The sequence below is a fragment of the Xiphias gladius genome, chromosome 3 (assembly GCF_016859285.1).
Source record: "Xiphias gladius isolate SHS-SW01 ecotype Sanya breed wild chromosome 3, ASM1685928v1, whole genome shotgun sequence".
Classification (NCBI taxonomy): Eukaryota; Metazoa; Chordata; class Actinopteri; order Istiophoriformes; family Xiphiidae; genus Xiphias; species Xiphias gladius.
In genome coordinates this window covers 25,236,648-25,248,935 of record NC_053402.1, presented here as the reverse complement: position 1 = coordinate 25,248,935, position 12,288 = coordinate 25,236,648, and the positions used below count along the sequence as shown (strand labels likewise).

Here is a 12,288-nt window from a genome sequence, read left to right as displayed (position 1 = left end):
AAACCCAAGCTGAGCACAAAGCTTCGTGCAACGATCTGGCCCAAACCAGTGACACAGATTTGACACCTTTTTGAAACAAAGATTTGACCCGTGGAAAAATGAGCTCATATTAAAGTCTTTGACCTTAAACCTCAGGTAACTCTTAGGTTCAGTCACCTCTAGTGGTGTGCAGCTGGTTTGGACTAAACGGCCTCTGACACGGTAACGGCGTTTAACACCGGCGTCCCTGACTATTTCTGCACCGTGGACCGTTTGTGCTGGTTTTTTTCGTTTGTGCTGTTGACTGGCAGCCTCGATTTAATGGCAAACGTCCTGACGCCGGCTTCAAGCAGCGTTTCCCGCTCGATTGGTTGATGCCTCCTGTAGGGGTTATTTCCCTGGTTGGGCGTAGCAGGGGAACGGTTAAGGTACGACACTGGTACCGGGCCTGGGGCGGGGTTGTGTAGCCCTGGGTTTGGAGAGACCACGTGATTTTGACCCTAGCTGTAGGAGCTGCTGTGTCTTGTGCTCTGTTTTCTCTTGGTGAATGTGGTTTAAGTGAGTTTAGGTGAATCCTTGGGAGCGTTGCGGAAGACGGAGGAGCGTCTGCTGCCGTCCCTGTCTCTGTCCTACCACTCTCCAGACCCTTCATCCCGTATCATGAGGTACTGTACTCAGAGAAAATAGTGGTGGGTAAAGGCTACACAGGTCAACAGAGTACTGGTGCCACCATGAGGGGAAAAAAAAATCCCCACTTCTTGTTTCCGAAGCTTTCAACCACATGTCAAGGCCTCACTCTGCAGATGGAGTTGCTGAGAGGGTCATGAGATGTGGTTGAAAGCTCTGGGAACAAGGATGTGGGAACCTGTGTTGAGATTTTTTTTGGTCAAACTGCTTTTTCGAAGATCAGAACGAACCTTTCAGTTTAATAATTTATCCACTTTTCAGCTTGAGTTTCTCCTCAGAAACGTTCAGATACTTTTTGTTGAGTTGAGTTGAGTTTTATTCCTTGAAACATCAGGGAGGGGTTTTGTTGGCGCAGGGGTAACGTTGTCCCCAACCCAAACTATCGAGGAAGTTTAACATTTCCCCTCCAAACTCCACAATCTGTGACTTGTTGTGGTTTAAATTACAGCAGAAAACAAGTGTGAAGTGATAAAGATGAGAAACGCTCTTCATCGGGTGGAGGTGTTCCCTGATTCAGCATGCAGACAGGTGACCGGTTGAGATGTGACTCCAGCCCGGGTCAGACAGACGTGTGATTGGTCTCACATGGCCTCTTCGATGACCTTTGTGATGACAGTGGCGCCGGGGGAGGAGGAAGAGGACGGGACTGAATGTCTGAGAGACGGAAACAAACAGAAATAGAAGGTTAGAGAAGCGTGTGAAAACTGCTTTTGGTCCTCGTTTCATATTTGACATAAACGAGCCGCGTTGGCTTGCCCGACGCACTCTCCGTCCAGCAGCCTCCTGTACTCGGCGATCTCCATCTCCAGCCTGGTCTTGATGTCCAGCAGAATCTGGTACTCGTGTCCCTGACGCTCCAGGTCGGCCCTCAGCTGCACCAGCTGCTCCTCCAGACCGCTCACCTGCACAGTCACACAGGTAAACTCTGTCTCAGTGCTGATGCCTCGATGAGCCGACGGACTTTAATATGACCCCGGCAGTCTGAACTACTCACATGCATCTGGTATCTGTTCATGTGCATGGCGTAGCGGCCCTGGATGTCGGCCAGTGTGGCTTCAAGAGACGCTTTCTGCAGAGAGACAGGCGGGTTAGAGGACAGAAACTGGACCGCTGGACAACCAGATGCAAGCAATAATGAACAGCCTTGGAAAGTACAACTTTTACGTGCTTGTACATTTCTTGAGTATTTCCAGTTTTATGCTACTGCTACTCCACTACATTTATCTGACTTGTCAGTTCAAGATTTTACGTCTTAAACATAAATTTATGAAATAATCTATTCAAGATAAAAGCAGCGGTTTCCAACCTTTTTGGCTTGTGAACTCTTATTTAAAATCAGCGTCTCGTTGCGTCTCGTCACCTTTCAGACGTCTACAAGTTGCTAGCAGCTCAAGCAAAACTTATTTCTCCTAAGATGGAAACGGGTCAAACCATCCAGTGATTCCCCAAAAATCAAAGATTAGAGAAAAGTCCAAAAACTGAAAAAAGATTTGTATATTAGAACTTAGTTTTTTCCTTCTTTCCTCTCTCACTATTTGTCTGACGACCCCTCAGATTCGGGGGGGGGTGTGACCCCTAGGTTGGGAACCAGTGGACTAAACAAACCAACTGTAGACATTTCCTTCCCGAGTCTATTCTCGTCAACAGCAGGGAAACAATCATATTTTCACAATCATTTATTTGGCACTTATTTCTCTATTCATTGACTGTTTGGGGAACACGGGATAGCCATTTTTAGGAAAGAGTCCTAACTGACATATTTAATTTCTAGTTTTCTCCGAACAACAGTCCAAAACACAGAGTTGCAGATACTCACATTTGAAAATTGGAACCAGAAAAAATGAATCCTACTGTTATTCAATCAACTAACTGATTATTCTAGCACCTCAGCTACTCTAAAGTCTAATATACCTCAACGTCTGATTTAGAACAGCAGTTCGAGGTGTCCAAATATACGATTTTAACAGAAACAAAAGTAAAATACATAAAATGTATAAAACAAAAAGAGGAAACAAGTCATGTTAATTTGTTGAAGCCCGGACATGAATGTAATAACGTAATGTGAAAAAGTTGTTTGGATTTCTGCTTGTTAGATTAAAATCTAGATATTAATCAACATTAACTGGATTCACATCATGTTCACACTGGACTCACCAAACTGAGCTGTGACTGGAGCTCGATCTCCAGAACCTGAAGCTGAGTCCTCACGTCCTTCACCTCCGAGGTCGTTGACTTCAACGTCATCTCTGTGGTTGCTACCTCCTGACTGAGGGTCTCCGACTGGGAGGAGAAGGAGGAGCAGAATAACTTAATAAAACATACAGGATGGTTGACGTTCCTCTTTACCAGACCGTGTTCCTCCTCACCTTGGCCTGGAACCAGGACTCCAGTTCTCTGCGGTTCTTGGCGGCGACCCCCTCGTAGTGCTCTCTGATCTCCTCCATGACTTTGTTGAGGTTCTGCTGAGGGGCGGCTTCCACCTCCACGTTCACCTGACCGCTCATCTGAGCTCGCATGGCCAGCAGGTCCTACGGGAGGAGACCCACAGATTTGTCCACAGACTTCACAAGACCGGATCAGGACTGATCCTGGTTTTAATGCCTAGCTCACATTGTGAATAAACAGTTTTTGGTTGAGCTTAATTTTTCTGTGTAGTGTCCAAAGTTCTCTTGATTTGAATCAGCAAATAAAAACTGTCATTTACTTTTATGGGTCTTTGAAATATATATTTTTTAGTTGGATCATCCAAAATAAAAAAACCGATGTGTTGACGGCATGTTTGCCTCTCAACACTTCCAGTATATAATGTTAGCATGAATTCAGTCATTTGTTTCAGAGATGTCCCGTCACAAACTAAAACACGGATGTTTCTCTAAGAGCTCATCTTTACAGATGTCATGCAATGTTGAATAAGTTAAAAAAATAGGCTAAAATTAGCATGTCAGCAGATAATGTATATTTTGAGACTAATGCTAATGGTTGCGTATGTGTTAACGTGCTAAATGCTTTATTAATTTTATGTATATATTTTTACAAGGACAGGGAATGACCAAGCTGTGTTTTGAGATGAATGCTAACAGGAAATTAGCGTGTCAGCATGTTAACATGCTATTATTATACCAAAACTAACGGTGTTTCATGCTGTATTTAGCACTGTTAGCAGCTGAAAACCCTGACACATTTAAATATTGTTGAGTTTCCTGTTTCGAACTGAAGTGTTGGCTGAGTTTATTTTGACGCTGATGCCAGTTCTCATGCTATAATGTTACTGTTTTTGTTGCATTTGTGATAACGTGCTAACAGTGCTAAGTCTCTGCTAGATTCTCAATATCGTTGGTTTGTGTTAGCACTAACGTCGTTTTACATCCGAGCCCGATGGGAATTCACTCATTAGTTTCTTGTATCTTGTCACTACATTAACTCTTGGTTTACTTTGAACAAATGCTAACACAGGCTGCTAATGCTAATGTTCGCTTGGTATATTTGTAACGTGCTAAATGTTTCATGCTGTAGCGTTAATTAAATTTCAGGATTTCTTTGCAGGTTGCATTTACTTCTTTGGACTTTAACTATCAATATATGGAGTTTGCCCAAACTGTTGCAAACATCTGTATGTATATCATTTAATATTCTGGATAGCTTCTAAAATTGCACATACTTGCAGTATATTTGGTAAATATTTCTCTAGCAAAATCTCAGCCCACGGCAATGTTGCTTTTCACAACACATTTTAATGAAATAATGATGCATGTAACCAGTAAAGATGTGAATGAAGAGCCCGGTAAAAACAGCGTCCGGCTTCCATAAGGAGCCGGTTACCTCCTCGTGGTTCTTCTTCATGGACAGCAGCTCGTCCATCAGGCTGTCGATCTGCACGCCCAGGTCGGTCTTGGTCGCCCCCAGCTCTCCCAGCAGCATCTTCAGGCCGGCGATGTCGGCCTCCACCGACTGACGCATGGACAGCTCGTTATCGAACCTGCAGAAAAACAGTTAACTGTGCCATCAGGTTGGGCCCCATGAGATTTGAAACCTCTTCAGGCATGTTCAGAAATAAAATCCAAACCTGAAGTTTTATAGGAACCATTAAAAACCTGTGAAAACACTTTGTGAATGTGTTAAAACTCAAATTTGTGGACAAATTATATCGATGCTAAGGTTGAACAAAGAGATTAGCTTTTTTCCACAGAACTCAATTAAACAATTATTTTAGTATTTTACTGTTTAAACTAAAAGAGAAAAATCAAGAAATATAACAACGATGATGAGTAAACAAAAATAAAATAGTTCAAATTAAAGAAAAGTATTGACTTATAAGATGCTACAGAGTTTGCTAGGCTGAATTTGAGCCCTGACTTCACAGTAATTTCATTATTATTATTCAGACTTTCTCAATTTTTCTTGTGCTATAAATCTCTCCTACAGAATAAAACTTGTTGCGGGTTTACAGGCTGATATACAACTAATTATTTCCATCACCCTTGTCACCGACCCTGACCCGGATTATTATTTCTAATGTTTGTGCTGGAGCTCGTCAGTTGAGTTTTCCGTGTTTTCTTCTCCCAGTAAATCCACCCGCTGCACTTCCCAGCGCAGCCAGCAGAGGGAGCAATGCTGCAGGAAACCCTGCTGCTGCTCTCAGGTAAAAGCTGAAGCAGGTGGATTAACTGTGTTTTAGATTCACCTGAGGGGTTGGAGAGGAAAACAAAAAAAAAGGATGTGTTGATTCTTCAGCAAGAAAACCATCACGAGGTTTTCACCTGCAACCAAGATTTTATTTTTAACTGAGCATCGACTTTGATAGAAAATTTCACTTTTTATGTATCAAAGGAAGAAAGACAAGGAAAAAGAAAATGTTAGAAAGAAAAATAAAGACCGAAAGATGAAGGTAAAGGCGAAGAAGCAGTTACTGACTTGACCCTGAAGTCGTCCAGAGCCAGCTTGGTGTTGTCCATGCTCAGAATGACGGTTCCTCTGGCAGCGATGGCGTCCTGGATCTGAACACGACCAAAACACACACAAGAAAGACGTTTTCACCAGATCAGAGAATCAAACGGAAATACAACGTAGGCCCGAAGAGGCTCCACGCACACAAAGATCACGATCACACAACCATCGTTGATGGACCACATGACGGTCAGTGGAGATCCATCGGGTGCAGGTGGCAAAAGGCCCACACGTGTGTTCATCATCAGTTTACATATCTGGAGATACACACACGTTCTGTTAACAGGACACAGAAGCAACACAAGAATGGAGCTGGTGTTTATTACCATCGCATGACCACGAGACAGAGGACAAGTGTGAAATGTTCCCATTTAGAAAATCCATTCGGAGTCACATCTGACGGGACCCGACTAAACCGCATCGGTCCTGCCTCGGCCTCCGAGACAGAAACAAACCTCCACCCGGAAAAACCCCGGACCAGAAGGAGCTTTACCCCTCGCAGCTCTGTGTCCAGGATGCTGCTTCGTGTACTGAGCAGGTGTGTTTATCCTACATGCGAACGAGACGAAATAAAGGCAGGTGTCGAAACGATGCAAGTCAAGGAAACCGCGACGGATTATGATCAAAAGTACAAAAAGGTGAAGCTTTGTTGCTACGTGACGAATCCCAAGGAAAGACGCAGATTTGGAGACACTCATGATCCGAGATTAAAATGATCCCTGATCATTTATGTTTGTGGGGAAAATGAGCAAATCGAGACTTTCTGACATCGTTTCGCACCTGCATGACTCCGACCAATCACGGAAGAGCGGTGAAGTTTTGAACGCCAAACACTCGTGGCAGCCGAGTGTGGCCTTAAACTCACCCGGGCCGCTCCCACGCAGGTGTGGTCGACCGGTTTCTACGGAAACATCCGTCCGGTGACCGAGTGTCGCACCAGTGTCCACTTCAGGCGGTTCTGGCTGGGAAAAGACCTCCACCTCCGCATGGCCCTCTAGTACAGGTGCCTTGAGGTCAGGAAGCGTTTTTCCAGGCTCAGAGCCGGAACCTGAACTTACACTTCAATTATCTCCTGAGCTAATTATCTCCAGAAAATCTCCTTTCTTTCGAGAAGTTCGTCACAAGGAAAGCTGCAGTTAATTATTGCAACTTTGGCCGTTTTTGTCTTCTGTACTGATTTTTTTTTTTTTTTTAAAGTGGTTAGATTTTGGTAAAGATATAAAAATGTGGTTAAAAGAGGACCACCGGCAGGACCGGCAGCTAAAACCACACGGGCCACACCGAACAGCATTTCCCATGATGCCCCCCTTCCTCACCTTGCCCCGCAGCTCTGCGATGGTGGCGTAGAAGGCGCTGTAGTCCCTGGTTTTGGGGCCGACCTTGTTCTCCAAAAACTGCCTGATCTTCAGCTCCAGCTCGGCGTTGGCCGCCTCCAGCGCCGACACCTTGGCCAGGTAGGTGGCCAGGCGGTCGTTCAGGTTCTGCATGGCGAACTTCTCGTTGCCGATGACGCTGCCCTCCCCCACCGCTCCTCCACGGAATCCCACACCGCCGCCGAAACCCGCACCTGCTCCGCTGCCATAGTGGTAGCCGCCGCCGCCGCCGCCGGCAGAGAAAATCCTGCTGGCCTTGGAGACCCTAACACCAACACCTCCTGCTCCTCCCACCATGCTGAACGAGCTCATGCCTCCGCGAACTCCACCGAAGGATGCTCGCCCCTGGCCGCCGGCGTTGCCGCCAATCACGGAGCTCCGCGAGGACGAGGAGGAGAACATCACGGCGACTGCGGTGAGGGAGTAGCAGAAGAGGAGGTGGTGTGTGGGCCCGTCTTCTCCGGCGGAGGGAGGAGTGGAGAGATAGATCAGTCTGCTCCTTTTAAAGCAGCTCAGGTGGGCAGAGCTGCTGCAGGCGAGGGGCGGCATCGACGATCCACACCCCCAGAGGTGGAAACCTCTGCTCCAGCTGTCAGAGCGGTTCCACCCTCTACTGGGAGGCAAGAATCCAGGTCTAAGTTTTAACAGTCCAGTCACGAAGCTGGCTGAGTCGTGTTCCCTGCAGCTTGGAAACGTCCATTAGATCCAACCTTCCGCCTCAAGACCAGACAAGGAAAAGTGTCCTCATTCTTTTCTTTGGTTTTGTTGATACTACACATGTTTAATATTATGTGTTTCCGTTTCCAGCTTCTACGTCTGTCTTCCCATAGGAGACTTTTCACTTATTGTCTGATCTTTAGATTTGGCTTGATTTGCCTTTTCTTGTTTTATTGCAGATTTGCTGTTTGGTTTTAATCTTAAGGTTTTGATGTGGACCCCCGGAAGGGGGCCGCACATGGACAGGGGGGTCCAAAAGTCTGAGACCACTCCCCCATTCACTTGAATGGGAAGTCCAAAGGCGAGCGTCAAGAGAGGATCAGTCCTAAAGAGTCCCAAGTCAAGAGCCAGGTCGAGACCGGCAAGTCCCTCTGACGACCACTCAGATTTATCTGGTGACCCTTTGGAGTCCGAAGTGTTACTGTGATACCAGAACTACAGGAAGTACTTTTACTGTGATAGTTTAACTACATGAAGTACTTTTACTGTGATAGTTTAACTACAGGAAGTACTTTTACTGTGATACTTTAAGTACATGAAACTGATCATACTTTCTTTTACTTTCTAGATTCCTGTATCGCCAGTCAGTGGAAGAAGAAGTCCTCAGATCGTAAAAGTACAAGAGTAGAAATACTCTGTTACAAGTAAAAGTCCTGCATTTCAGAATTTTACTCGAGTAAAAGTAATGAAAGATTTTCAGCTTTGTGTACTTAAAGTATCTGTTGTATAAGAACACAAATATTAGTATTAATAGAGTATAGACATCCAAGTACCAAAAGCACTCATTCAAACTGCCGCTGGGTAGATTAAAACAATCCATCACAATTTATTAGTTGATTATATTTTGTAATAATAATCTAAATCTGTAAAGTAACTAAAGCTGTCAAATAAAAGTGTGGTAAAAAGTATAAAGTAGCATAAAATGAAGTATAAGTACCTAAAGTTATAGTTACATAGAGTAATTGTACTTGCTGGTCGTTATATAACGCTGACTGAGCTGGATATCTTGTTCCTGCTGGCGTTGCACTCCCCCCCCCCCTCACTACAATGAGCTCACTGTGGTGGTGGTGGTGGTGGTGGATGCAGCTGAAACACCCCCCGGCACCAAGCTATCACCTGTCACCTGATGGCGTCCTTCTTCAGGTGCAGGCTGTGGGAAAACGCCCCTGGCTGACGGGGAGAGACACGGAGACAGTTTCAGTTTGTTGTAGTCACGTCCACCTGCAGTGTGTTTGGGGGATTGAACCCACGGTTTCTGGACTCAGATTTGACCTCCTTCAGAGTTTTGTGTTGTTTTCATTTATAATTGAAGTAACTCGGCGCTTTCTCGGTGTGTTCTCTAAATTCCTAATCTACTCTGGTTTTGTAACAAAAAGGTCACGTCAGTGGTTAAAAAACGCTTTTATTATGGAAAAAAGACTATTTCATCAAATGTTAACGATTAACTGACTATTGATTATGGAAACTGCTTAAAACGTGCATCCCTACACCTGACCAAGTCAGTCAGTCACAGGAAACGGGAAAGAATGGACTCCACTGAATATCAGCAGGTTCTGGAGGCAGAGGTCCTGCAGTCAGTCACCAAAGTGAACGTGGAAAGAGGCTGGTTTCTAATTCAGGACCATGATCCAAAGCAGGCCTCAGAAACCACCAGCCACCACCTCAAGAAGCACATTATTTTCATCATTTAATCTATTACCGTCTTCACGGTGTCGTAAACGAGCGAAAAATGTTTGCCAGAGTCCAACGTGACGTCTTCAAAGGTCTCGTTTTTCTCAGACGCTTTTTTGTGTGACATAAAAAACAGCAAGACAGAAAATGACGAGGTTTTCACTTTATCTGAACCGTCACTCGCTTTTCAAAGCAGTGGCCGCTTGATTTTCTTGTCAGTCGACTAACTTATCGGTGCTTCAGCTCTAGTCTTATGTACAGGTGCTTCTTAACAGAATAAAACAAACTAAACTAAGATGGAAAGTTAGAACAAGCCTGTTTTTTTCCACCATTTCAAAGCAGCTTTATGATTTTGTTTCGTGTGTGAATCCAGCGTTAAGAGTTAATCCTCTGAGCTGGAAGAGGCAGAGGATCAAGTGACGACTGTTCTATTAAAATAGGGTCTAATGAAGAGGGGAGTTTTCTCAGGGCACAGGTCTAGACCACGCTCTTAACTGAATCCTTTTCTTTTTTTTTTTTTTTGATCTGAGGAGTGAAAAGACGTGGATCTGATTGATCTGCTGTCACATGTAAACGCCTCAACCCCGAAGCCAGTAAAGCTCCTAACCCTGAATGATGGCAGGGATCTGCAGCTGCATGTGTCTCTGCATGCAAGCGTTCAGGTATGTGTGCATGAACAGTTCCTATGGACTTTTATACCTGCAGGTAGAAGCTAGATGCCAACTTTCCTCTCTGCTGCTTATCAAGTGACTCAAAGTGTCGCTTGTTGTGGATTCAGTCGATCCTGACACGTCGCTTTAGTGACACATCAACGAAGAGAAGTCCAGGATTCGATCTGCAGAAAGTGGTTCTCATGTTCCCAGTTCATTCAAGCTTCGTATGAACAAGAGTGTTATCAAAAATCAAAAGTGTATCCCTCCCCAACAAAGACCTAGGTCTGTGTTCACTGCTACACTCTGGCCCTGGGATAAAAAGTTCCTCTTCAAAGTGAGAACATTCTTTTGTAGAACCTCTGTTTGATGAAAGCAGAGCTGTGGGCCCCTGTGTTCCCCAACGTAGTTTGGTTATAAGCGGATTAGATGCAGATTTATTTAGGAATATGCACCACGTAGGCAGAATGTTAGCTGAAATATCAAAGGTGTTACAACTAGATTTTGGCAGAGACGAGACAGAGCCTCAGGACTGGATAAAACTGCAGGAGTCGACTTAAAAACTTTTCCTTTTTCAGCTGATGTTCATCAATTAATCAGATCGTTCAAATTAGTTCAGTTCAAATCAATTAAACACAAACTAACGGCCATACAGCGATGGTGGAGTCTCCTGTAAATCTAGGGCCCCTCGGCCCCCCTGCCCCCTTGAGGCAGTTGCCCATTTTGCTTGGTTGGTAGCCCAGCCTTGGGTATAACCAGATGTTTTTGATATTTTACTCAAATACAATGTTAATTAAATCCCAAAACCAGTCCCACATTAAATCCATTAAGTCTCAAATCAAGTCCTGAGACGAGTGCCAAGATCAAGACTACCAAGTTCCAAGTCAAGACAAGCCAGGCCAACAAATCCCAAAGTGAGATCTCAAGTCAAGACCACAAAGTTGAGTCCAATAGTTGTGATATTTCATTCGAATCATAAATGTCAACCTCAAAGTTGCCTCAGATGAAAAGTCAGAGGATCACCAAAGTCATGAGGATTCATCCTCTGGGACCACAGGTTCCTGGACAACACCGCAAACCGATCCATCCAATAGGAGTTTGGACCAAAGTGCTGGACCAACTGACCGACCGAGGCTGGCGTTCCCGGAGCCTCGCTGCTCGCATGGCTAAAAATTTAACCGAAGTCTAAAAAGACGCAGTTGTTGTCACGAAACAAACGTCTGACCTCTACAGAGTAGTCGGGTTCAGAAGGGACCGCTTCAGGGCCAGCGTTGACACGAGGAACGAGTAAAGCATAGAAACATTTTCCCTGGGAAATTTTGATGAACATTCAGCTTTACATTAATTGGTTTCAGCAGCACAGTTACAGTCTGGGGCCACGCCGAGTTCGGCGCCTTGCTCAAGGGAACTTTGATACAGTAGACTGTGGTTGGATTGCTCATCCCTGTGGCTTCGCGCTCTCCTCTGGTGACTTTCTAACCTCCGAACTGAACTGGGACCACGCCTCGGCTCTGAATGAGGCTTGAGCTCTGTAAACCACCTGTGGATCAGCATCGACAATGAGGTTTAACGCTTCATTTACTCTCCACGTCACAGCGGAGGCAGCTGAGATTTCAAAACAGTCCACGGATGGCCCGGTTCCTCTCTGCTGTTCAGAGTTAAATTCCCTTCGCTCTGGACCCAGTCAGAAACTGTGGCCGTGAACTTCCTGTCCCTACGTGACACTGGACCATTTTTACAGCGGTTTACTAACGACTCTTGTTCACCTCTGAAGGTCACTGAGACCAGGCGTTGAGGTTTTTCCTGCACACCTTCCTGTTGTTCAACCAGAAACTGCTCCGGGTCACTGCACCGACTGTTGTGTTGTGAAAAACACAGCAATGCATCAACAGTAAATACAAAGGGAGCGCACAAGTGCGTGTTAACACGGTCAGCGCATTCACAGCTCGTAGCGGCTGCTTAAAAACAAACACACGACCTTCAGGAGGGTGAAACCTCCGACCTCCTCCCACGTACGAAGCTTCAAGCTGGTTTCCACCATCTTGCAGTCCTGATGCTTTACCTCTCATTGTTAATAATGCTGAGACAAATCATTACCTAAGTCTACTTCGTCTGTTTTGTCGCAGTGAAGTCGTCTGCCTATTGTTTCTCATAGACCGTGAACCTGATACTGTACATCATCAGCAGTATGATACTTATTTCCATTTTCTGTCCATATTGTCTGCTACTCCACGACTACTGGTATTTCACCGCCTTCAGTGAGGAAT

At 45.1% G+C, this 12,288-nt stretch overlaps 1 protein-coding gene across 1 annotated transcript; it reads right to left on the bottom strand.

Moving 5' to 3' along the window:
* Positions 1-1,216: 1,216 nt before the first annotated feature.
* On the bottom strand, positions 1,217-7,403 carry LOC120788340 (keratin, type I cytoskeletal 13-like). Its single transcript, XM_040124087.1, has 8 exons — positions 6,927-7,403; positions 5,578-5,660; positions 4,486-4,642; positions 3,033-3,194; positions 2,821-2,946; positions 1,661-1,735; positions 1,432-1,568; positions 1,217-1,320 (listed from the first exon to the last, which is right to left on the bottom strand). The coding sequence occupies exons 1-8, from the start codon at positions 7,383-7,385 to the stop codon at positions 1,248-1,250; spliced, it is 1,272 nt and encodes a 423-aa protein (XP_039980021.1). The 5' UTR covers positions 7,386-7,403; the 3' UTR covers positions 1,217-1,247.
* Positions 7,404-12,288: the final 4,885 nt, after the last annotated feature.